This window comes from Zeus faber, assembly GCF_960531495.2.
Source record: "Zeus faber genome assembly, chromosome: 3".
NCBI lineage: Eukaryota > Metazoa > Chordata > Actinopteri > Zeiformes > Zeidae > Zeus > Zeus faber.
The window spans coordinates 27,459,904-27,485,200 of NC_137190.1; the positions used below are offsets into that span (position 1 = coordinate 27,459,904).

Genomic DNA, 25,297 nt, shown 5'->3' on the forward strand with positions numbered 1-25,297 from the left:
GGCGAAGTGTTGGAGCTCATCGGAAAAGGGAGGAGCCTCTATTACAAACCGACTAAAGGTTACGCCTCCCGTCTCCCGAAAGGGGCCGCCTTGGTGTCACAGGGATATTGTCACCCGCGGTGATGACCTCTTTCCGCAGCATTGGCCTCAGGTGTGAGGATGAGGTACGAGCTCCAAATGCATAAACAAAGGCATTTGTCATGTCAGGAAAGGCAGCGCAAATAACCTGTTTGGTTTGGTTGGAAGGCGTTGTTTGGACGAACCGCCGCGGTCGTTAATATGGAACTAGGCGACGTCGGCGTACAGAGGATGCAGAGGATCCAGACGATGACAATAGACAGTTTATGAACAACAATTTTCAGGCTTAACAGGATAAGTTGGCACCTTGACGAACCAAGGTGCACGCATTTACATTTCCACTGCTCATGCCCTGTACATGCGGTGTTGGAAGGCTGCTGGTTGTATGCCTTTCTTTGGCATTCAGACTCTCAGAGGACCTTAACTTTATTTTGCAGGCTGTTTTAGTTCCTAAAGGCTCTCGATGCGTCATGCTTTGTTCACGGTTTGATTTGGGAATCACTGAGCCAATTCCGATATTATTAGCAATGCAATGGCGTATTTTACCACGTCAATAGTAATCACAAGTAGCTTCAAAACACTACAAAACTCTGATTAAAATTACCCGAGCCCGAGCCCAGACATGCTGTATAGTGAACAGCCAAACAGAGCACTTAAAGGACATACCAACACAAAAAGGATGTATCAGATCACTTAGCCACATTTGTTTTTCGTCGCTTTTTTCACATTTAATGAAACCACATTCCAATGAAAAACTCCAATCTGTGCTTGATATCGACATTATTTTCAATGTGACTAATTCCGCAACTCTGGCTTTGAATGAGCAATTGCAGTGAGTGTAAGAACATCCAGGAGGTTAGTGTGCATGATTACGTGATTACATTGTGCGTGTGCGTGTGCGTGTGCGTGCGTGCGTGTGTGTGTGTGTGTGTGTGTGAGAGCGTGTCCGTGTGGCTGGAGGCTGGGAAAAGAGTAGCCAGGGTGTCCGGCACCAGACCACCTCCAAAAATAAACCCTGTCGGTGCACCGTGCGTCTCCCTGTCTGTCCACTTGTAGACCAAGGGGCTCCCACAGCCCCGGTGGCAGCGTGGAGAGAGAGAGAGAGAGAGAGAGAGAGAGAGAGAGAGAGAGAGAGAGAGAGAGAGAGAGAGAGAGAGAGAGAGAGAGAGAGCACGTCTGGGGCCAGGCCTGTCACAGGAACGACATGTCATCAGCTCCATTGCTCCCCTAATGGCTCTCCACTAGACATGACAGACAGTGGGCTGGCCCCACTATCCTAAGTACACACACACACACACACACACACACACACACACACACACACACACACACACACACACACGCACGCACACAAACAAAGTTAAACACACACACACAGAGTTAAACACACACAGAGATGCATGAACGAAGATAAACAAAAACCAAAAACAGACACATTCAGATAGAGACACTCGGACGTACACACACACACACACGCGCACGCACACACATACACACACACACACGCGCGCACACAGTCCTTCCCTGTAACCCGCCACCCACTCTCAGCCACTTCCACAGACTGGGAGACTGGAGACTGGGAGACTGGGAGGCCCCATTATGAAAACACGCGGGGGTGATGGAGATAGCGTGGACCCGCTCCAGACCGCCCTCCTGTAATCTCATGGTCCATAGGAGCCTCTCTGCTGACAGGAACTGCCAATGGATTAGTAACATTAGCCAGCTGAAATTCTATATTTATTAGTTGGGCGCTGGCCTTTAACACGTCGCCAACATTCAAATCAGAATCAGAATCAGAATCAGTTAATTCCACCTGGTACATTTAGATATACTAGGAATTTGTTGAGGTGTGGTGCGTAAAAAAAGGTCTGGAAAAATGGAGAAAATAATATATATATAAATTAATTAATTATTAAATCAATAAAATGAAGTAAAAAGAAAATAAAAATTGCCAATTTTCTATATTTGATAGAATCCCTTGATAGTTAAACAACATTAAGTCAATTTTCCTCCTCATCTCAAAGAACAATATATAATTTAATATTTCTTTTATCTGAACAAACTAATTTAGAGACACGACAGATATGTCCTCACACAAATACAAGATCAACTTGTACCACGTAGCACAGGTCGACGGTGCTGTGCAAACGAACGGGGTGACAGACAAAACAAGAGCGCTGTGTATTTGTCACGCGCTCCATTCATACGTCTCCTACCTTATGACGCGGGCACCTATAGGTGACGTGTGAAGCGGAGTCATCAGGATGTTTAAACGGCGTCAGGGAGCGTCTCCAAACGTGCACACGCCCATCCTCCCCCGCCTGGGATGCTGGCACCAGGGAGGACGTAATCAAGGCTCCCTGGCCCCCCTCGCCGGCGGTTCAACACTAATGCCTCCGCCGCGCCTTTGAAAACGCCACTCGGCTCACCCTCACCCGCGACTTTCCGCCGACTTGTTTTCCTCCCCGTCGCCGCTGCTATTTATTTCCCTTCCTCTCGTGTTGCAGGTCTGATTCTCGCTCTCACGACTCGGGGTCCTGGGTCATTAATCACCCTTCCCTCTTCCCCCCCATTCCACGAAACAGAGCGGCTAATTAATGGAGAGTGCACTTTACGACAATACGTGCGGGGTCTCCTGCGAATTAACCATTCATCCGGACGTCCATTACGGGCCCGACGCCCCCAAACGGCGGCGATGGGGATGAAAACGGCGGGTGATGAGGGTCGTGCTCCCGAGTTACACTGAGAAGGGAAACGCATAGCGTGCTGAAGCTCAAATCGTTCACAGCTGCCGACGTCGCTGAAGCAGACGGACGTACAGAATCTCACCATTTTATGATTTGGTTGACGTTCCTTAGGCTTTGGCTCATGTATTATTTCAACAGTTTCTTTTGCCCCGTGTTTATAGTCTGCCTGGATACGCTTGGAGAAAATCGTTCCAATTCAACTTCTGATTTGATTTCACAAACGTTTCTACTTTAAGTGGACTCCTGAATCATGATTTGTAGGACCACCTGTAGCCTTTTAATGATTTATTGATTTATTTATTCCTATCAATTGCTATCTATTCATATTTATTTATATTTATTTATATGTATTTATTTATCTATCTATTCATATTTATTTATTTATTTTTAAATGTTTGTTTGTTTATTTCTTTATTTGTTTGTTTGTTCCTATGTATTCCTTTTTATTTCGATTTATTTATTTATCTATCTACTTGTTTATTGGTTTATTTCTTTGTCTGTTTGTTTGTTTGTTTGTGTAATTAATTAAATGAATTACATTCTATTTTATTACATTTAAATAAAAAACTGCTGAATTTCGTCAAGTGTCGAGGTAGATTTCGGCAGAGTATCATGGCTGACGACTCTATGAATTCTACGGATGGTTGTAGAAAGAAACCAACCTCCGACTATTTAACGGAACGCTTCCCCGTAGGGTGTCGTGGCTATCAACATAATTCTCAAAGAGGTGAAGACGCGATCCGTGATCAGAGAACCCAGAGGCCTCTTCATTCCGCCGGGTTGAGGACGACACCCGGGCAAGGGCTCTCGACACCGGCAGGAAGACACAGATTCCAAGGCCACTTTTTCGCTCGCCCTTCCCCAGAACCCAAATGGCGAGGGAGGAACTTCAAAAGACGTCACGCTTGTTTGTTTTTGCTCTCGAAATATTCTGTTGAGACTTCCATCGGGAGACGGCATCCACGAAAACAAAGAAGGAAAGTGGATGAAAACAGAGGAAGAATCATCGCCACGAACTGCGAAGGGACGCAACGATATCCCTGCTAAGAATAAATACGGGGATTTGACTGCGTGAGAAACATCTTTGCCTTTGATTTTAAAAAAAACAACAACAAAAAAACAAACCTAGAAATACACCGTGACAGTGCAGAAACTCAATTTGCACTGAGCGATGGCTCTGATCCTTCTCAGAGGATAAGGAGCGAGTCCCCGAGACTGCCCTCTGACCACGCTGCATCCCAGAGAGAGAGAGAGAGAGAGAGAGAGAGAGAGAGAGCGTGAGAGAGAGAGGGAGAGGGAGAGAGAGAGAGAAAAAAGAGGAAACTTAAAAACTGAGCCGAGCTTGCGGGAACAACTAAAGACAGGGAAGAGGGAAGAGCGGAGGAATCAGCAGTTTACACTGGAGACAGGAAGACGGCAGCGTCAGTGCGGGCTGCGAGATAACAACAGTGACTTCATGTCATGGTGCTTGTTCTTTTGTCCTTTCTTTCTTTCCATCCATCTATCATCCATCTATCCATCCATCCACTTATGCACCCATTTATCTAACTATCTATCTATCTATCTATCCACCCATCCATCTCTTTCCCAAAGCTGATTGAATGTAGATAAATCGACATTGATTCTTCAGTTGATGTCAGAAGACGAAAGCATCCAGGAAATGCAGTGGTATACCATCCCACCTAAATACTGTGCGGTTTTGTGGAATGAACAAGTTACATGTCCATTTTTCAGAAGGTATGGTAAAAGCGTGACTGTGGTCAACGTGTAAACAGAAAAAAAGAATAAAGGTGAAGAGATCGTCTGGCCGGTGCAGGATGGTGGCGCTGGATGGATGAAGTGCTCGTCCCGACAGAGACACAAAGGCGAGGTTCTCTTGCTGCTAACTGCTGTTTCTGGCAAATAAGAAAAACACACACACACACACACACACACGCACACACACAGACGCACACACACACACACACACACACACACACACACACACCTATTTGCTTACAGTTTGGCTTTGAGGCTGAAACACTGGAAGCAGCCGGGGGCAGGGATGGCGACAGTTCAAATAGAGCTGGTGTCAGAGAAAGGTTGAGGGTGGAAAAAATGCTGAGTGTTCAGTATTCGGTATCCACCAGCTGGTTCAATTTCAAGATTTTCAATTTCGAGATTCAAGATTCCAAATTCTTCATCGAAATGATACATGGGCAAACTCCAAACGCTGTGCAAAACAACAAAAATAATAATAATCTAAATCAGGAACAAAATCTTTACACAAGAAAGCAAAACTATACAAGCACAAAATGTGAATAATTAATAAAAGAAAAAAAGAAAATATATAAATAAATACATAAATAAATAAACAAACAAACAAATAAATAAATTGATAAATACATAAATGCATAAAAAAATACATAATAAAATGTAATATGTCAGGAGACCAGTGACATTAAAAGATAAAAAGATATCAGATATCTAAATGTGACATCATACTGTATGTCATTATGTCATATGTTGGTAGTGCCGATGTGAAGGTGATGGTTCAAAAGCAGAGTTAGTGAAAAAACAACAGCACATCGTCCAAACCCAAGCCGCGTCATCTTCGGGTAATTCAATTCGAATAAAAAACGGAAAATTTCTTACTTTAAAAATCGAAATCAAAGAATCAAAGGTGCTTGGACTGGAGCAGCGCCGCTCCCTCTCAGGCCTCCGAGCTCTGTTTTTTTCAGCCCGAGCCGGATGTCGGCGCCTATGTGCGTTGCGTTGCGTCTAATCGATTGTGATCCTCCCGGTCGACTTCAAAGGGTCTAGGGCGCACGATAGTCCGGGGGTCAAAGGTCAGGCGCCCTTACCCCTGTTTCCTGTTTTGTCTGACTCAAAAAGGATCCGGGATAAGATAAAGGGGACGGGGGAGGTGGGGGGGGGGGGGGGGGGGGGGGGTTGTCGAGCCTCTGCACTGTACAAACCTATTTTCGAGAACGGCGACAGATCAATTTTGTCTCGGCCCTACGAGATAGAACAGCTATCTCATCTCTTCCTGGTTTTTTTTTTTCCCCGCTTATCTTTTCCACTCATCACCCCAGAGTGTGTCGGTGTCCCCCTTCCACCGTCGTATCGTCACTACGACCGTCTTTCCCTCAGAGGTACCGAGGGGCTTCTTCGCTCCTCAGCAGAGTCCACACCAAATATTAAGGGGCGGTTTCGCAAGACCGGCTTTAGTCTAAATCAAGACTAAACTGATCCGTCTGAAATTAATCCAGAATTGGAAAAAACAACAAAAAACAACAAAAACCTTTCTGAGACACACACACACACACACACAGAAAAGCAAATTTGTGGGTGGGTCTGGGGGGCAGGGGTAATGTAGGAACAAGTGGGCCCAGTGCTAAATTACACTGCAACATGCTCCCTCTCAAAGCCCACATCTGGGATTGGCCCTGACAACTGGATGCCGTGCTACTCTAATTTTGGTAACTTTGTTTATAACCCTATAATAGAGGCAGTATAGGACCACAGGGCTGAAAGAAGAAGAGGGGGATGGGACGGACGCCACCGGCATCTCCAAGTCAAAGCCTTCATTTTCAAAGTCAAAGCAGTCATTTTGTGCGGATAGAGGCGTACGCGCCTCTTGATGTTACGGACAGACACGAAAAGCATCAAATTAGATGGGGTGGGAGGTGGGGACTCAACTTCTTCTCGTACAGAACTGCATTGTGCCTTTCCTCCCAAAGTGTTCGGGATCCTAAACGCCAGAGGCACCGCGTAGAATTATGTGGAATATTATTCCATTCAAAGGGGATGGTGTGCGCACAAATATGCAACATTTAATGCGTGGTTAATGTGTCAAACGAACGCCATTTCCAAGAGGTCAAGCCATTGTCAGTAAACGTGGACAAAAATACTTATAACCACCAGAGGGCGTCGTGGAGCCATCCCTGTCCATCTCACTGGTTTCAATCCCATATTATTTGGAGCCACCATTTTGAACCAATGGGTTAGAATGAAGCCAATCAAACATTTGGGGCATATTAGAGAAATGCATGGGGCTTTGTTGTTCGGAAACTATTCGTAACATTTGATAAACCTCCATAAAGATGACAATACTCTGTCAATGCTTTTCTTCTAGTTTTTTTTAGAAATTTCCTCGAGCAAAAGCCCCGCACTGATCTAGTGTGGCATTCAATGAAACAACTGGAAATGTGTCTTATTGAAGACGTATTGATCTGTACAATGAAGACCTTAAAACAGTATCCAGGCATTATGTGTTGGCAGCTTTCACATCTTATTTGGTTAACATAACATAAACGACCACGGATACATGAAATAATCTCTCCTTAAAACTAATTCTCGGGGTGTTATGTTATTATACTATGAGAATATACATTTACAGTATATGTTGCATATTTTGACATGCCTTACATCAAAATATTTAATGTGATAGTATTGACCTGAGAAACTTAAAGACCCACGTCGACACACTGATTAAACGCAAAGTCAAAAGCTGGTGGAGTCACTAACCAGCGATTCAGAAAGTAATTGATGACTCCATTCAAATGGGGGGAAATAAACACAACATCTCAAGGCCCCTTATTCTTCTAACACCAATAGTACAATAAGCTGCAAAAGGTATGCGTCTCTATGCATGAGAAAGGATTTGATCAAATCTCACTTCCTGAGACACCGTTCTCTTCTGTGAAGGAAAAGTGTGAATAAAGTCAAATAGCAAACTGATCAAATTAAACACACAACTTCTGGCAGTCCGAGGTAATATGTACCTCCTTCGCCTCCACTCTACGACCAAACGTGGCTAAATACTCCTATTTTTTTTTTTATCCAAAATAATACTTGTGGTACTTCTAATCATGACATGTTAGTTATACAGGTACTCCTCCGTTAACGACCGAGTTCCGTTCCTAGGACCAGGTCGTTGAGCCAGTTGGTTGATAAACAAGGACCCGTGGTATTTCACGGTAAGGGGGCGTGGCCATTGCCAACGCTAGTGTAGTGAATACTGACAGACTGTGGGAACGAGACTGAGAACGCTGATGAGATGTGTACAGTATATATAGTGTACATAGTGTATATTGTATATACATTGTATATAGTATATATAGTATAGTGTATATATAGCAAATATAGTGTACTGTATATAGCATATATAAAATATATAAAGGGTGATGCACGATGAGATGCTTGACGCGGAGACGCCGTGCACGCAGCGCGCATGCCGTGGTATTGTACGCAAGGTACAAAACAGACTGGTCAGAGAGCTGGTCATAACTGGACGGTCGTTAAACAGGTAGGTTGTTAAGTGAGGAGTACCTGTATTTATGCAACCCACTCATTTTATATGAACTTTTGTGCAGCATTAAGAGACCTTAGAAGGAAAGCCTTAACCCCTCCTGTTTGTGCAGTGAGTGTCTTCATGATTTAACGCCGCCACCCTGGAGAGGAATATGCTTATAAACTATATATTTTTTGGATGAATGGACTATATTAGTGGGTTCCACTCGTGGTCACATTTTAAATCACATAAAAGTCGACCCCATACTCAGACTGAGACCTATGATTCAAATCGGACTTCTTTAAAGAGTCAACAGGCAAATTAATCAATTAATCAACAGTGCTAGATGTGACTGGGACAGTTAGATCAAAGCAAAACAGTCAAAATAAAGTAATAATCTCCATTGTGACAAAGCAGGGAACTGACCATTTAACACCACTGGCCCCGGAGCCCTTTACAGGGGAATGATTGTCGGACAGTATCCTAAATTCCGACTGGAAGAGTGACTTGGAGAAAAGTTACGATTACCCGATGCAGATCCACAGAGCTGGATGTGGCGGGTCAGAAGAATGTGCCCCGAATTTTAAAAGGAAGATACAGAGAAAAATATGCAAAGGAGTCGTCCGTTAGGTGAACAGCATGTGATTTTAACGGTTTTATTTTTTTGTTATTTTCATTTATATATCAAAATGTTTCCACCTGAATAACTTATGGGATCGCTGGGATGTCTGTATATTGGATTATGTGTGTGTGTATATATATATATATATATATATATATATATTAAAAAAACAAACAAAAAAAAAAAAAAACTGCTGGCTCAGAAGCGCTTCATCTGCCTGCGCTCCTGCCGTCTCTGCTTCTTTTCGTTGACCTCTTCCGGCTGCGAGGCCCCCTCAGCCGAAAACCAGGGGCCCAGGAAGTTCACCCACAACAGGTGCAGCGCTCGGGCAGGAGCCTAGAAGAAGAAACAAAAATAATCACTGGGTGCTATGGCCCGGGAGACGAGTAAAGGAAGGAATCAAATGTAGAAGAATAAAATGATTAATTAAATCATTAATTAAATTATTAATTAAAGTAATGGGGGCATTGCCGCCAGGCTCTCACCAGCAGCCACAGATACCAGAAGTAGGACGAGATGGTGCTGAGAACTTGGACGATGGCCGTGAGCAGGATGACGTCCTTCAAGTGCCTTAAAGCGGAACGCATGGATAGGGAATTAAAAAAACAAAAATATACATGAAAAATAAAATAGACAGAAAATCCCATACATATGCGTCTATGTACAACATGCTTCTCTGGCACAGACAGGCATGTTGGTGATGTCTCGTAATACAGGGAAAAAATCAAATAAAAAAAAATTATACATTATACATTATACATTGAGCTTACGTTACGTTCTAATGGCCCCATATTCTATACGGTCCAGTAAGTATCCAAAATGTAAAGCTGACTACTCAATGCATCCCTAATGGCATGGTGAAGCACTCACTCGGCCATGCCCTGTTCCATGTTCAGATCTATTCCCCCGTCCAAGAGGTTTCCATCCTCAGCGAATACCGGTTTGGCCATGGCCGACATGGAGCGGTAACTTCCCACGTACACAGCCAACGCAAATGCGAGCAGCAGCTGGAAGAGACGAGAGGAGAAAAACATGCGGCGAGAGGAGCCGTACCTTTTGATAAGCGAGGATTTAATTTAATTTTTTTCAATTAATTAATTAGTGTATTTAATATTTTTAAATGGTAGGGGACGGCTGATGGGAGTTCTACGTTTCTTTATTGAATGCACTCACCCATGTCCAAAATGTGGATGAGCTGTAGAAAATCAAAAGGTTGATGGCAGCATATATTGCCTGCAAAAGAAAAAAAGAGCAGAGCATCTCAGTGAGAAGTTAGCCTTGTATTGACCAGCCTCTCAATTTGGGAGAGGAACGTGACAACTAATCTCTTGAACTTGAACTTGAATGAGCAGAATGTTCGCAATCAGATTGTGTCAGTCAATCAGACAGCAGTACTGACCCATCGAATCAGATTGTAGTATTCTACCAGCCAATCAGAGTGCAGTATTCTACCAGCCAACCAGGAGCAGTGTTGACCCTTCCAATCAGATTACAGTATTCTACTAACCAATCAGGGGGTGGTATCGACCCAGCCACAGACCGTCGATTTCTACCGACCAATAATAGCGCAAAATTGACCCAGCCAATCAGAGTGCAGTATTGACCCACCCGCCAAATGCTTTCCACCAGCCAATCAGAGCACAGATTTTTTTTGTTAAGAAACAAGACTGTTACTAATGTAATGTAGTGGATAAAAAGTACAGAAGTAGCGAACCCTATTTCACCATGATCAAAAACAATGTCATAGGCTTAAATAGGGCACATTGTTTTGTCCATAACCAGATATGTCAGGGGCCACAAAATAAAGGTTCACACATAGAGTAATGTATGGTTATTCTATAAAGTTAGCTATTAGTCTAGCTATTCTGCATTGAGTTTCATTTTGTAATTAATCTGTGTTTGTTACTTGAATGTACATACTTCTTTGCAGCTTATGTATATTTGCATAGTAGTTGTGATATACAGGCAGCAACATCGAAAGAGTCTCAGCAAGACCAAACACTTGTCCTCACAGTGTATTGTAACAGACACATACAATCTAAGATGACCCTTGTCCCCTATGGACAAAATTAAGAACTGCACAGACGTTTAAAGGAGCAGAATACAAGTAGTTCAGAGGGTGAATTTGCCATTTTATCAACCCAGGCCTTACCCCATAAACAACATAGCAATTAAATGGAATATATGAAACACCTTCAGGCACACAACACAGAGGGAGGTGCTTACATTAGCTCCTAGGATGACTCTCGTGTAAAACTTGAGAGTTGATTCGTTCTCCTCGTAGATCTGCTTCTTGCCTTTGGTGCCAACTTTCCCTTTGGGCTGTTGGGAGAATTAATATACACACATACAGAGTTACATAGATAGATAGATAGATGGATAGATAGATAGATAGATAGATACCTACATACATACAAACAAACAATAAATAAAACGTACAACAACAACATGTCTTCTTATTACAAAAGAGACATTTATTGCCATTGAACAAAATAGGATGTTATTTTCCTCAAACCAACTGACGGAAACGCATCTAATCCACATCGTATTTATTGCAAGACTTCTAACATTGGTATTCGTTTCCCCTTCGATTTCGATCCAGCGATTTCACACCATGATCGCGATTTGCTCAAACAATCACGATCGGGAGATGATGTGACGCAAGTATCATTGTTTAAAGCTGGTTCACGCAACAGTCAACGTTACTGCGTTGGAACATGCTGAGCTGTCACCGTTAGAGACCGCTGCCTAACTCACCGCCATGAGACACACGGCGCAGTGCTGCTGTTATCTTCGAAGTGCTTTTTGACATCGACCTATCGCCGATCGACGCAAAAAGTTGGACAAACTCTGTGATCAGTTCAAGAAAGAAAAGTTTCGGTGCGTGACCACTTCTTCTAACACATCAGCATTTTTGCGGCGCTTGTCGACACCGCTTCCGGCGCATGGAAATGACGTCGGTTGTTGCCGCCGCCTTTCATCGCGGCAAGAACTCGGAAAAACCCGAATCGGCCGTGTCGGCGAAGCATGCGCAGTTGTGTACATGTGCAAGGAATTCGGTTTTCCTTGCTCTCAGTGTACTCAGACAGAATAGACAAGACACAAAGCTGAACAAAGGTAAACGTAGACATTTAAATGCTATGTGCAGATATAAACATATATAAAAAAACAACAATGAAATTTGTAACGTGAAGACAATAGTGCAATGGTGCAGAGTGGAAAGATGCTTGAATAAATATGGTTACTGTATATACATGAGGTAGGTGGACATAATAGTATATGTATGTGTACAATATGGCATGCTTCATTTATACTACAACAAGGATGATGCACATCTTAAAAACTGTGTTTAAACTACAGAATATATCGTTTAGACTTTGTCGGTACAGTGGAGGTTCAGTGTTACATGTTATTACGCGGGATTGTTTCTGACATTGGGGAAGAAAGTGTTCTTGTGTCTGTCTGTCTCTGTCGCGCCTACCAGAGGAGAGTTGGCACAGGATGTGTTGGACACAACCTGTTCCAAGTGTGATGGGGTCTGGGGTGTGATGGGGTCTGCAGTGATGTGGCCTGCCCGTTTCCCGACTCTGGACATGTATAAGTCCCGAATGGAGGGCGGGTCGACACCAATGATTCTTTTTTTAAGTCTCGACCATCCATTGTAGTCTGTTCCTGTGCAGGTTGGTGGCCAATCCAAACCAGACAGTGACGGATGTGCAGAGAACTGACCGGATTCATCCCACCGCATAGTTTGAAAATGGCAAGGGAACGAGAGAGGAACGGCCATCCAAGTCGCAATCTACTTCAAAAAGGAGCTGCCAACAATTGCAAAGGCGCAAGAGGATCTAGAATTGAATGGACCAATGGAAGTCGCATGGGCGGTTTATGTGTCCGCATTCAGAATTGGGACGCCTAAGAGTGCCTCGAACACAGTGACAGATCAAAGCACACATGCTAAGGGCGCTGATGAAGCCATTCCAGATGTACAACTAAATCAAGACAAAATTTGCACAAATTAACTTTAAGCCACGTGCAACGCAAAGGCCAGATGCGATGCGTTTGCCGCGTTCACCGAATCACAAACAGTCTCAAGTCTTCTTTCAAGCAAGTCAATGGCGCTTGGCAAAAGATACGTGGTGAAAATCCTGAGCCGTTTCGTGTTTTCACATCTGGAGGCGCTGGCACTTGTACATCTCTTTTAATAAAAGCATTGTGTTACGAGACGCGTCGTGTCTTCTCACAATTGTCTGACTCGCGTCATGCTTCTGAAAAACATTGATGTTACAGACGGACAATCTGTGATACAAATACAAATGGAGTATTTGGTACTGGTTGGAAAAGTTGTTATGCTGACGATGACATGTTCCCCTCAACGACATCTTTGACGATGAGAAAGTGGGAACGACACACGAGTCACAAATGGTGGTGTGCAAGGCGCCAAATCCCTTTGAAAGTACCTTGGGCATGCGCCGTTCACAGAGCACAAGGATTGACTGTGGAAAAAGCTGTCGACAAACTCAAAAATATCTTTGCCCCTGGACAAGGTTATGTGGCACTGAGTCTCTGAAAGGACTAGCGTAACGGGAACGTGCTGCATCGTGCGCATCTTCACGGCCCAGCCCAGCCTGCATATTTCAGAATTTTGGGATTGGAAATGATGTGGCACAGAGACCTTCTGAGTGTCCGTCGTATAATTTAGTAAATGACTTTTAGCGTCAAAGATGTGTTGACTGAAAACTTTGTTGTTTGTCAACCAAGACTTTCTTTAAATGGTTATCCTTTATCTTTAATTTAGCAAAAAGTAGACATTTTGGGGGTTTGAATGATTTACAAATTAGACAGTTGTCTAATTGTCTAAGTTGCAATGTCTATTATCATTACTTGAAATAAATTCAACCAGTGTATATAAAAAAAAAAAAACAGTGTGATTTGAATGCTCGATAAATAGAAACTGCCATTGATTCTATTTTGCGTTTGTTTCTATTTTGTGTTTGAGTGGTAGGCCTCGATGGGCAGTCATATGAGGTGGTGGTTATTCCCAAGTCCAGTCCGGAAGCGACTGAGTTGTCCTTTGTCCCTAAAACCCCAAGTACAGAGCGGGTGATGGCGTTGGAATTTACTGGAACATTTAAAAGTATGTTTTCCATCTTTATAGGGAATATTACGGTTCATAATTTAAGGCTTTTTTTTTTTTTTCTTTGGTGATGATAATTACATGTTGTCACTATGTTATATGGTTGTAATTCAGCATAGTATAATTCAGTATAGTTACTAGTATTGAAAATGTTCATTTGTAATGATAAGTTATTTATCACAACTTAAACAAATCATAAATATTAATAACACAATGGTTATTGATCATATTACATTTATTTGTAACAAAGATGTAAATAGTTTTTGCTTTGTTTCCTAAATTGTTAGAATTTCAATAATTCTCTGTATCCGGCAATATTCACTGGAAATGATGGCGATGTATTTTTCAGAACCAGCGTTTGCAATGGTGGAACTGTATTCAATTTGATAGTCACATGCACTACTGCAGCGATTCCCAACCTATGGACCAAATCATGGGCAAAACACATGGATTTTTTTTTTTGTTTTGTTTTGTTTAATTAATTACCAAAACGTTTTCACATGTAAAAAAATAAAAAATAAAATAAAAATCATTTCATAGATTTTTTTTCTTTAAAACCTTCAAAAATGCATCATCACTGATAGATAGGAAGTTATGTTAGGGCCTACTATGTCCAGGCCGGACCATGATCGACGTGAACCTGTACATTTTTGAACTTGAGGTGGTAATTAAAATGGATGGTTGACTAGCATCAGGTACACTGATAAGGAAAGGCTGACAGGCGGCACTGTCCCGCCTGTCAAACGAATCTCTGTGAGACTGGCTTTTCAGCGCTTGTGGCATTGAAGACGAAATACAGGGATAAACTGAATGTTGCTCCAGATCTCCGCCTGAGACTGTCGTCCCTTGAACCAGACATCAAGCATTTGGTGTCTGCCAGGTAACGTCAGCCTGAGTTAATATTAATGTGCTCCTGTTATTGTTGGTTTTATCAGTGCTGGCCGTGAGTTGTGAGTTTTAACCCACCTCTTATTTTGTCTTACCACTACTGCACTGTATGTATGACAATGCTTGTGATTGTTAAAATATACAGTACTGTACTGTGTGTCCTCTGAGAACGCACTGTTTGGCTCCTGTATTACTTCTGGTCGGATGTGGGCCGCAAAGACTTTTGAGATTTTCAAGTGGGCTGCGAGTCCGAAAAGGTTGGGAACCGCTGCACTACTGTAATGTACCGACAATTACTCTTGTCGAATGTGGAAGGAATCGTCCACCAGGGAGCGCGTTAGTGCCATATTTTTTTGCCATTTGGCCGCAACTTCTGCGCTGCTTTATGTAAAAAAGAAACCTTTCCCTGGATTCCATAAATGGACATTTTGCCTTAAGTTTGTCTTCAGTTGATCGCATTGGTGCAATTGCTCCGACTAACCCTGATGCCGCGCACTGCTGCTTGCAGCCATATTTCCACGAATATTCTTTCTAACAGTGGTTGTCCCAACAATAATTTCTGCTCTTAAATCTGCACTGACGTCCACCCATAGCGAACGTGTCACTACCAACGGCTGACACGGTTCCCATTTCGCGAGCTCTCTACTCGAAAAGACATCGAACTTTCGACCTTAGCCACCCGGCTGTGTTGAGTTCGCGTCGACGTAGGTTATTGTGATTCACAAGCTGCCCGACAAACATTCTCCCGGGCAGCGGAACGGACAAAAAAATCACCGACGGACGCAGCCATCAGGAGCTGCGGGGTTAACCCCTAATTGCTCCCGATGGCTGCGTCCGTCGGTGATTGAACAATTGTACGTCGCTTTGGATGAAAGCGTCTGCTCAATGAAATGTAATGTAATGTAATGTAATGTCATGTCATGTCATGTAATGTAAAAGAACGTGAACCTGTCGAGCCGGGAGGCCAAGCGCCCGCAGTCGTTGTCATGGCATCGACTCCCGAGTCTCGCGTGCGCGGCGACGTGCGCATGCGCGGGGTCCTCCCCGCTATTGACTTCCGGAGATCCCCCCCCCCCCCCCGCCCGCTGCACGGCGTCAACACATGACCGAGGCGGAGAGCGATGGCAGTCTGCGCCCACGGTCGCGGAGCTCGGCGCCTCGAACGGGAGTGACGGGGTAGACCGTTTCGGCGTGTTCGTTTTTCGCCCGGCGAGACGACATGGAGTATCTGTTGCAGGTCAAGGTGGGCGCGCTGGTGGGTTTGCTGCTCCTGACCCTGCTGTTCGGCTTCATCCCCGCGCGCCTCAAGTGGTTCAGGCACACGGACGGCTCAGGTATCTTACTGTTCAGCGGTTTTATAGGCGAAATAGTTGTTATCATTATTCCGTGATAAATTATTATTATTAATATTGTTATTATAGGCTACATAATAATTATAGTTATTGTTGTTATTATTATTATTGTTATTGTTATTATTATTATCAATAATAATAATAATTTGTGTTATTATTTATTATTAATATCAATAATATTAGCCATAATTCTTAAATAATCTGCCAGGAAATTGAGTTGGAGCATGTCTTTTTTTTTTTTTTTTTTTTTTTTTTTTGCCTAAAGCTTGTGTAGAGTTAACAGGAACCAGTCACCTGATCGAGATGCAGCCTTAAGCCTACGGGCCCCTATGAGATGTCACATTCCATCAAGTAGTACAAGCCAAAATTGAAGGACCTTAAATGACAGCGCCTGATCTTTTTTTCTAAGTTTCAACTTGCTTCCGCGTTAATAAATACAGGGAAGGTTATACGTGTTTTCCTCACAGAGATCCACCGGATTGTGCTGAGTCTGATCAGCTGCTTCGCTGGAGGCGTCTTCCTGGCCGCATGTCTGCTGGACATCATTCCGGACTACCTGTCGGACATCAAAGCTGAGCTGGACGCTCGGCAGGTGGAGGTACATCTCCTGTCACAGGTGGTGGATGGATACCCCCCCTTCCCTTTCTCCTTTAATAAAACCTGTGTCTCCAAACAGAGTGACTTCCCCCTGGCGGAGTTCATCATGGCCTCTGGCTTCTTCATGGTCCTCATTTTGGAGAGGATGGTCCTCAACTGGCGACAGGCGAGTGTCGCTCACGAGGAGAGGGAGCCTCTCATCCACGGGCACGGACATGGAGAGGCTATAGGCCAGGAACTTGAGGGCAGTGGTCATCATGTCCACGTCGACTTCCAAGCCCACTCCTCCTTTCGCTCGTTCATGCTGTTCCTCTCGCTGTCGCTCCACTCCGTGTTCGAGGGCCTGGCCATAGGCCTGCAGAGCACTGACACCAAGGTAGGTGTTACAAGTTCCAAGTTAGTCTCATTCACTTTTGAATGTGCTTTTTACTTTGTTAACGTTGTTGGTTTGTTTAAATTGAATGTATCGGAGCACACATCTCCTTAGTTTTAAGGTTTTCATTGACATTGTACATTGATGTTGATACAAATTACAGAGAAAAGTATCCCGGCTAGTTCGTGTGGCCAGGGGCGTTGTTGCACAGGGGAAAACTACATTGTTCCTCATTGCTCGAGCCCTTTGACCTCGGCTCACAAGACCGAATTCACGCTGCCAAGCCTCAGGAGTTCTCTAATGCTATTTGTGTAATGTTCTCTGTGTATGCATTCACTATTTAAAATAACGTGACTCGGAGGAGGAAAAAAAGGGTTCCTGCCAGGTCCTTGAGGGGCTTGGTCGTTTGAAAAGTACCGGAATACCCTGAAAATAGCCCTCTTGGTGCTGACGTGCTTGAAAAGTCCTTGAAAAAAATTGTGTTTATTGAAAACCTGTGATATTCCCCCAGTTTTGTTATTCAAATGGTGTGTATGTGTGTGTGTGTGTGTGTGTGTGTGTGTGTGTGTGTGTGTGTGTGTGTGTGTGTGTGCGCGCGCGTCAGAAAGGTTTTTTTTGTTGTTGTTTTTTTTAAATTCTGGATCAGTTTCAGATGGATCAGTTTAGTCTTGATTTAGACTAAAGCCTGTCTGCGAAACCGCCCCTTAATATTTGGTCTAGACTCTGCTAAGGAGCAAAGAAGAGTGGTAAAGATAAGCGAGGAAATTCCAGGAAGAGATGAGATAGCTGTTCTATCTCCCATACCGAGACAAAATTGATCTATTGCCGTTCTCGTAAATAGGTTTGTACAGTGCAGAGGTTAGACACCCCACCCACACGGGGCCTTTATCTTGTCCTGGATCCTTTTTGAGTCAGACAAAACAGTAGACGGGGGTAAGGGCATTTGAAACAAAACATTAGAGAAGTTGCGTTGCGTCTTTGATTGACCATTTAGATTGGCCAAATAGAATATGTTTGCTAAGGGGAAATAAAGGGAAGCATGTTACTTTCACTCAGCCTGCACATTGCTACTAGGACGCTCTTCAAACCACTCTCACATCCTGTCAGCTGATTTCTGATCGCCCACAGCGAGGAGGCGAACAAAATCCCAAGGGTGGAGCGACTGGGAGAGGAACTACTAACGCTGAACCGCTTCGTTCCCCTCTAGGTGCTGGAGATCTGCATTGCCATCATGGTGCACAAGAGCATCATCGTGTTCAGCCTGTCCCTCAAGCTGGTGCAGAGCGCCGTGCGGCCCGCCTGGGTGGCGGCCTACGTGTGCGTGTTCGCCGTCATGTCGCCCCTGGGCATCGCCATCGGCATCGGCGTGGTGGAGGCGCAGCTGACGGCCGGCGCCCTGATCCAGGCCGTGCTGGAGGGGCTGGCGGCGGGGACCTTCATTTACATCACCTTCCTGGAGATCCTGCCACATGAGCTCAACTCCCCGGAGAGGCAGCTCCTCAAGGTGCTCTTCATCCTGTTGGGCTTCAGCGTCATGGCCGCCCTCACCTTCATCGGCTAGCGGGTTAGCGATGAACAAGACAGTTGTACCTTAAGGAAATCAGTTCACTGAACGGAAGTGGGGACTACTTCCCAGGGTCTACACTGTTTACATGGTTTTGTGTCATTTTTTGGGCTTTTTATGTCTGTTTTAATTGCACAACCTGTGTATATCTGTGATTGTGTATATCTTTTTAATATTTTAAGGAGATTTTATAAACATAAACAATTGTAGAAGGAGGTTGTTGAGCCAACGCAAGGGAGCGGAGAGAACAAAATCAGGATTGGGGAAGCTAGCCTATCAGTTTTTCAATGCTCTCAGGTGACTTGCCTCTTGACCTTTGACCCTATGGAAGACGAGTGGAAAACAAACAGCGTATCTGATGTCTTCATATCATATCAATTGTTGGTTAATCATGTCATCAGAACTGCTGTTTACAATTAATTTGAACCTCAAACAAAAAGGGGAACGTTGGCAGAAAAATTTAAATATTTTTTTCTCCCCAGATGTTGGTTTTGGAAGAATTGCCTTGAAATGTTTTCTCTTGACTTGATATAAATTGGACCACTGGCCTTTCAGAAGTGTATTTTCATCATGGGCGTAGCAGCTATGAGCCGGAAAGGGTCATATCCCCTCCTTGCTTTATAAAGTATTAGTTGTGTCCCCTCCACTTTCACCACATTGGACAGCGGTGCATTGTTTTATCTGGTCTGCTCTGCTTCCACTGCAACTCAGCGCGCGCTTCGGTGACTCAATATTTGATGTGCTCCGCTCACAAAGAGCCTCCACCTTTAGAACACCCTGCAATGTTTAACCGACATCAAATATATCAGACTACGTGGCGAAAGGCATCACAATACATATAATGGCAAGAATATTACAACTTTTACGGGGGAGGACCTGTCAAGTTGTCCCTTCCCCATTTTAATTATTTTTTTTATCATCAATCAACAAATCAATCAATTCGACATTAATTTAACTAATTCTTGATTAACCTGCTAGATAAACAGGTTTAATGATATGCCTTGTTTGTTCTGCACACAGCATTACCTGGTCCTTGCATTTGCAAAATAACCCTGGTTCAATAGAAGTCTACCTAGTTGTGGTCTTGGAATTGGCTTGTCAAAGTAAGTGTGTGTATGTATGTATGTATGTATGTATGTATGTATGTATGTATGTATAGGATGAGCAAAGACAAGTTGTTTATTGCAGTTTGTACAAGTTGCACTTTGTCAACACTGTTGGAATTTTTTGGTATCGGAGAATTCTTAACATTTCATTATCTGCCGCGTTCTTTGTTCGGCATTCACCAAAGTGCCACAGAAGCCTGGGTTTATTCATTTCTTTCTCCGTACTACTTTAGACTACTAGTTGCTTTGTTTTAATAGTTTTGTGAAAAAAAAAAAAAAGTCTCAGACCCAATCTGTTTATGCAAGCCCCAAACAAAGTGCTGCAGTAATATGAAGCAATTCAATCTCACTAATGTCCCCACCGGTGATGGAGGTGGGTCGGAATTCCACACAAACTGCCTGTTAACTGAATTCAAAACTGGCATGTTTGGCTGTTCACACCTGTAGAAGCACACAGGTCCCCGGGAAGAGATCATTTAAGGAAATTTGTTTTGACCAAATCAACCTTTGATTGTCTGCAGTCGTAGAACAAACCTGTAAGATACTATTGGTGTTGTACTTCACTAACACTGCTAACTAACACTTGTATCTCTGTTCAAAGCCAATTTGTGTTTTGTTACACAGGTCCGTCAACAACAATGAATTATTTTTCCATACTGTATAATCCAATATATGGTTTATATGCAATAAAATATCCACTCACATGTATTGTGAACATTTGCTCAGCAAAATGAATGTTCCCCCTTTCCTTGTCCTCAAGTCATGTTCTGACCCAAAATGCACCACCAGGTGGAAGTCTTGCTCCTTCGGTCAATTGGACTTCCATCCCTACCACATTGTGGGGGGGTTAGAGGACAGCTAGTAATACACATGAAACTCCCATAAAATACAAATTGACTGCCAGGATTAAACAACACTATTCTTTAGTGGGTGTAAGTATTCCAGAATGAGGACGCGTTGCAACACTAGTGCAAGATCTGAATAGAAAACATAAATAAGCTTCTATGTGATACTAGTTGACTTGGCGTAGATTAAAAATCAAATGCACCAATCAAAGAATGTATTTACACACTTACCCCCACACTGTTAAACGGTAGCTCATGGGACATACCAAGGGCCACTTGGATGATTTATAGTCCATGAAAAGTGGATTCCCATGCACACAGGTCTATTGAAAGCTCGGCTGAAAATTCCAGCAAGAACCAGCTCCACATCCTTGCTGGTCATGAGCTGGTCTTGCTGGATGTACGTGGTGGACCAGCTTGCCCAAGCTGGTGTAACTGGTGATCAGCTGGTAGACCACTTTATTGTGGCTTGTTTAGAGGTGAGCAGCCAGGTAGGTAGTGACTGGTCAGATAGTTCCAGACCATCATTATGCTGGTGTAACTGTTTTTGTCTGGGATGACAGATCAGGTGGTGATGAAAGGATAGTACTTAATTACTTACTACTACTCAGTACTTAAGGGCCTTTTTTGGTTGTTGCTTTAGACACTAACGTGGTAAAGAATTGGTTGGACTCAGTGGCGGGCTGTGAATTTTACACCTTGGCCTTCAGTGGCGTCTTACCTAGATCAATCCACTTATTAATGCCATAATTATGACACCATGCTTACAGGCACCATCAATATTATACAGAAACGCAGAACAGGCCGTTGCATCACAGACAGGTATTTCATATAGCAAGAAGGAATGCCATTATTAAAGCAAGGAACCTAATCAACAATTCAACAGGTTTCCTTTCATTGCAGTCAGAGCTGTGCCACATACATACATAGCAGAAGCATCAATATTAACCTGATATGATGACAAAATGACAAAAATAAAGCTTTGAGGTCCCTTGAGTCAATACTAAATTTACTTTATGTGCATAGCAGTGTATGAATAAGGCCATAGGTGCCCTCTCCTTAATTTTAGCCTGCACTCCATTTAGTCCAGATGACAAGACGAGATGACACCCGATCGAGATGCAGCCTTAAGCCTACGGGCCCCTATGAGATGTCACATTCCAACTGTAGTACAAACCAAAATTGAAGGACCTTAAATGACAGCGCCTGATCTTTTTTTCTAAGTTTCAACTTGCTTCCACGTTAATAAATACAGGGAAGGTTATACGTGTTTTCCTCACAGAGATCCACCGGATTGTGCTGAGTCTGATCAGCTGCTTCGCTGGAGGCGTCTTCCTGGCCGCATGTCTGCTGGACATCATTCCGGACTACCTGTCGGACATCAAAGCTGAGCTGGACGCTCGGCAGGTGGAGGTACATCTCCTGTCACAGGTGGTGGATGGATACCCCCCCTTCCCTTTCTCCTTTAATAAAACCTGTGTCTCCAAACAGAGTGACTTCCCCCTGGCGGAGTTCATCATGGCCTCTGGCTTCTTCATGGTCCTCATTTTGGAGAGGATGGTCCTCAACTGGCGACAGGCGAGTGTCGCTCACGAGGAGAGGGAGCCTCTCATCCACGGGCACGGACATGGAGAGGCTATAGGCCAGGAACTTGAGGGCAGTGGTCATCATGTCCACGTCGACTTCCAAGCCCACTCCTCCTTTCGCTCGTTCATGCTGTTCCTCTCGCTGTCGCTCCACTCCGTGTTCGAGGGCCTGGCCATAGGCCTGCAGAGCACTGACACCAAGGTAGGTGTTACAAGTTCCAAGTTAGTCTCATTCACTTTTGAATGTGCTTTTTACTTTGTTAACGTTGTTGGTTTGTTTAAATTGAATGTATCGGAGCACACATCCCCTTAGTTTTAAGGTTTTCATTGACATTGTACATTGATGTTGATTCAAATTACAGAGAAAAGTATCCCGGCTAGTTCGTGTGGCCAGGGGCGTGGTTGCACAGGGGGAAACTACATTGTTCCTCATTGATTTTTTTTCGTGTCACCAGTGGATTCAGAGCTGTGTGGATCCAAGACTAGTGAGGGCATCTGCATGAAGCGGAAGCACGTTTCCTCTGAGTGAACTCTCTCTGTCACCGGGGTCATCCCCAATGGCAGAGCCCTTTGACCTCGGCTCACAAGACCGAATTCACGCTGCCAAGCCTCGGGAGTTCTCTAATGCTATTTGTGTACTGTTCTCTGTGTATACACTCACTATTTAAAATAACACGTTTGGAGGAGGAAAAAAAGGGTTCCTGCCAGGTCCTTGAGGGGCTTGAAGTGCTTGAATTTCGGCCTTTGAAATGTACCGGAATAATGAAATTCTGAAAATGAAAATAGCCCTCTTGGTGCTGACGTGCTTGAAAAGTCCTTGAAAAAAACTGTGTTAATTGAAAACCTGTGATATTCCCCCAGTTATGTTATTCAAATGTTTGTGTGTGTGTGTGTGTGTGTGTGTGTGTGTGTGTGTGTGTGTGTGTGTGTGTGTGTGTGTGTGTTTTTTTTTCAATTCTTGATCAGTTTCAGACGGATCAGTTTAGTCTTGATTTAGACTAAAGCCTGTCTGCTAAACCGCCCATTAATATTTGGTCTAGACTCTGCTAAGGAGCAAAGAAGAGTGGTAAAGATAAGCGAGGAAAAACCAGGAAGAGATGAGATAGCTGTTCTATCTCCCATACCGTGACCCCCCCCCCCCCCCCCCCCCCCCCCGAAACACACACACACACACACGTGGCCTTTATCTTTTCCTGGATCCTTTTTGAGTCAGACAAAACAGGAAATGGGGGTAAGGGCATTTGACCTTTGACCCCCGGACTATCATGCCCCCTAGTGTATATGTATGTATGTATGTATGTATGTACGTATGTATGAAGGCCTCGAGGCAGATTTCTTTGACATGGCAACACATGATGGACGAAATATGATAGGATAAAAGCTCTAACATACGCTACTGGAAGCAGCGCAAACGAGTTAAAAGCTATGAAATAAAGATATGGGAATAATTAAATGAAGAAAATAGACATTAGGGAATAATTTAATACATATTCATGAAATTAAATATATTAAAATGCAAGTCAGTGATTCTGATAGTGTTTAGGCCAGCAGAGAAGGCCTTGCTGGCCCTGACGGCCCACCACTGTTGGACTTCAATCAAAATGTATTGAAAAGGTAAATACAAATGACAAGTTTGTTGGTAAATGTACATTAGTGTCTACATGGAATAACCACTTGGTGATTCCCGTTAAATTTCCCCATAATTTGCTTAAAAGTCAGACATTTATTTTCTTCATATTGTAAGAAAATGGCACATATACTGCACTTTGTACCTCTTTTATCATCTTTATTGTGTATTATTTTAAATTTTATTGGAAACTATTATTTTTATTATTATGTGATTGGCTGCAGGTTTGCCAGATCTGTGTGACAAAACCAGCCTAATGGCCAATACCTTTAATTAGAATAAAACAACAAAACTAAAGAATGCCTTCACTCCCAGGTAACTGATAGTATGTGAGATAACAGTAGACAGTAACAGTGGCACCGTGTTTGCACTGTTGCTACTGCTACTGCACACGGCAAGAAGGTCCTGGGTTCGATTCCCGCCCAGAGCGCTGTTGGCACCGCGCTCTGGTAGGTGATCTCCCGATTAGGGGCCTTTCTGTGTGGAGTTGCTTGCCGCCCTCCCCTTGCTCACATTGGTAGGGACCCCCACCAAAAACACGTACAAGACCGTCGTCCGACCAGCAATGGATGTTTGGAGTTGGTCCCCGGGGGCGTCACTGTATGCTGCCCACTGCTCCTGGCTGCCCCCCCCCTGGAGGAAGAACAAGCTAGGATGGGTTAAAAGCAGAGTTTCACTGTCTGGACGGTGTGGGTGTTGGGTGCATGTGTTGTGGTGTGTGTGTGTGTGTGTGTGTGTGTGTGTTCGCCATGTGACAAATAAAGAATCTTCAGGATGTGTTTGCACAGCGTATGGGCGCAGCGGGCAGTGTGGTTTTCCACCGGCTCCACCGGTTACGTGGTGAAGCGTCTCAGACGTGTGGTTGTTGTCGTAGCGAGAGGAGAAGTATTGGAAACAACAGCGATTCAAATCTTTTTTAACTCACAGTTTGTTAATACCGCAACGCTTGGCGGGGTCCACCAGATAGGCACATAATGAAGGAGACGTGGACGGAACATCAACGTAAAGCCTAAGCCGCATTCATTGCCTGCCGCCAGGCTTACAACCACCCCGGGGTTGAGGCGTCCAGTCGGAAAATAACCCCCTGGGATGGCTGTGGCTCTTTTTATGACAGACTTCTCTTCAGACGCTCTCTCTCCTTTCACAGCATCCTGGACTCCTCCCCTCCAATCAGATGAACTTATGCACCAACCCGCCAATGAAGCTGAACCCCCGTCTCCTCTACCCCCTTCCCCCACAATCATACACACAGACGGCGTGTTTGTTCTTTGTATTTAAAAAACGGGTCTTGATCAATAAGTAAATCTGACAGCAGCTCGTACAGTAGGTCTCTGGTACAATGTAGACTCATATAAAACACATTTCAATTGATTGCACTCTTTACAAAAATAGTTCTATGCAGTTTTGTCACGTGTTTCTCGGGAAAAGGAAGCATAGCCGCGCGGCAGTTGGAAAAAAAAAATTGACCTCTCGCGCAAAAATTGAGAAATGTATCGAGAAATA

The 25,297-nt window shown here is 43.8% G+C and overlaps 3 protein-coding genes across 4 annotated transcripts; 2 read left to right on the forward strand and 1 right to left on the reverse strand.

The window, feature by feature from the left end:
* Positions 1-8,755: 8,755 nt before the first annotated feature.
* On the reverse strand, positions 8,756-11,650 carry tmem208 (transmembrane protein 208). Its single transcript, XM_079997401.1, has 6 exons — positions 11,480-11,650; positions 10,949-11,044; positions 9,896-9,955; positions 9,593-9,729; positions 9,208-9,292; positions 8,756-9,058 (listed from the first exon to the last, which is right to left on the reverse strand). Exons 1-6 carry the CDS (start codon positions 11,483-11,485, stop codon positions 8,921-8,923), a joined length of 522 nt encoding a protein of 173 aa, XP_079853527.1. The 5' UTR covers positions 11,486-11,650; the 3' UTR covers positions 8,756-8,920.
* A 4,221-nt stretch (positions 11,651-15,871) lies between these two features.
* Positions 15,872-20,446, forward strand: LOC307228615 (zinc transporter ZIP1-like). Of its 2 annotated transcripts, XM_079998332.1 has the most exons (4): positions 15,872-16,078; positions 16,564-16,694; positions 16,773-17,069; positions 18,274-20,446. In XM_079998332.1, the coding sequence occupies exons 1-4, from the start codon at positions 15,964-15,966 to the stop codon at positions 18,625-18,627; spliced, it is 897 nt and encodes a 298-aa protein (XP_079854458.1). In that variant the 5' UTR covers positions 15,872-15,963; the 3' UTR covers positions 18,628-20,446. The 2 variants fall into 2 exon arrangements, with proteins under 2 accessions (XP_079854458.1, XP_079854457.1); XM_079998331.1 differs by having other exon boundaries at positions 16,564-17,069.
* An 895-nt stretch (positions 20,447-21,341) lies between these two features.
* Positions 21,342-22,670, forward strand: LOC307227867 (zinc transporter ZIP1-like; the record flags this gene model as incomplete). The annotated part of the gene is made up of 4 exons (XM_079997311.1): positions 21,342-21,351; positions 21,864-21,994; positions 22,073-22,369; positions 22,623-22,670. 4 exons carry the CDS (start codon positions 21,342-21,344, stop codon positions 22,668-22,670), a joined length of 486 nt encoding a protein of 161 aa, XP_079853437.1.
* Between the last annotated feature and the right edge of the window lie 2,627 nt (positions 22,671-25,297).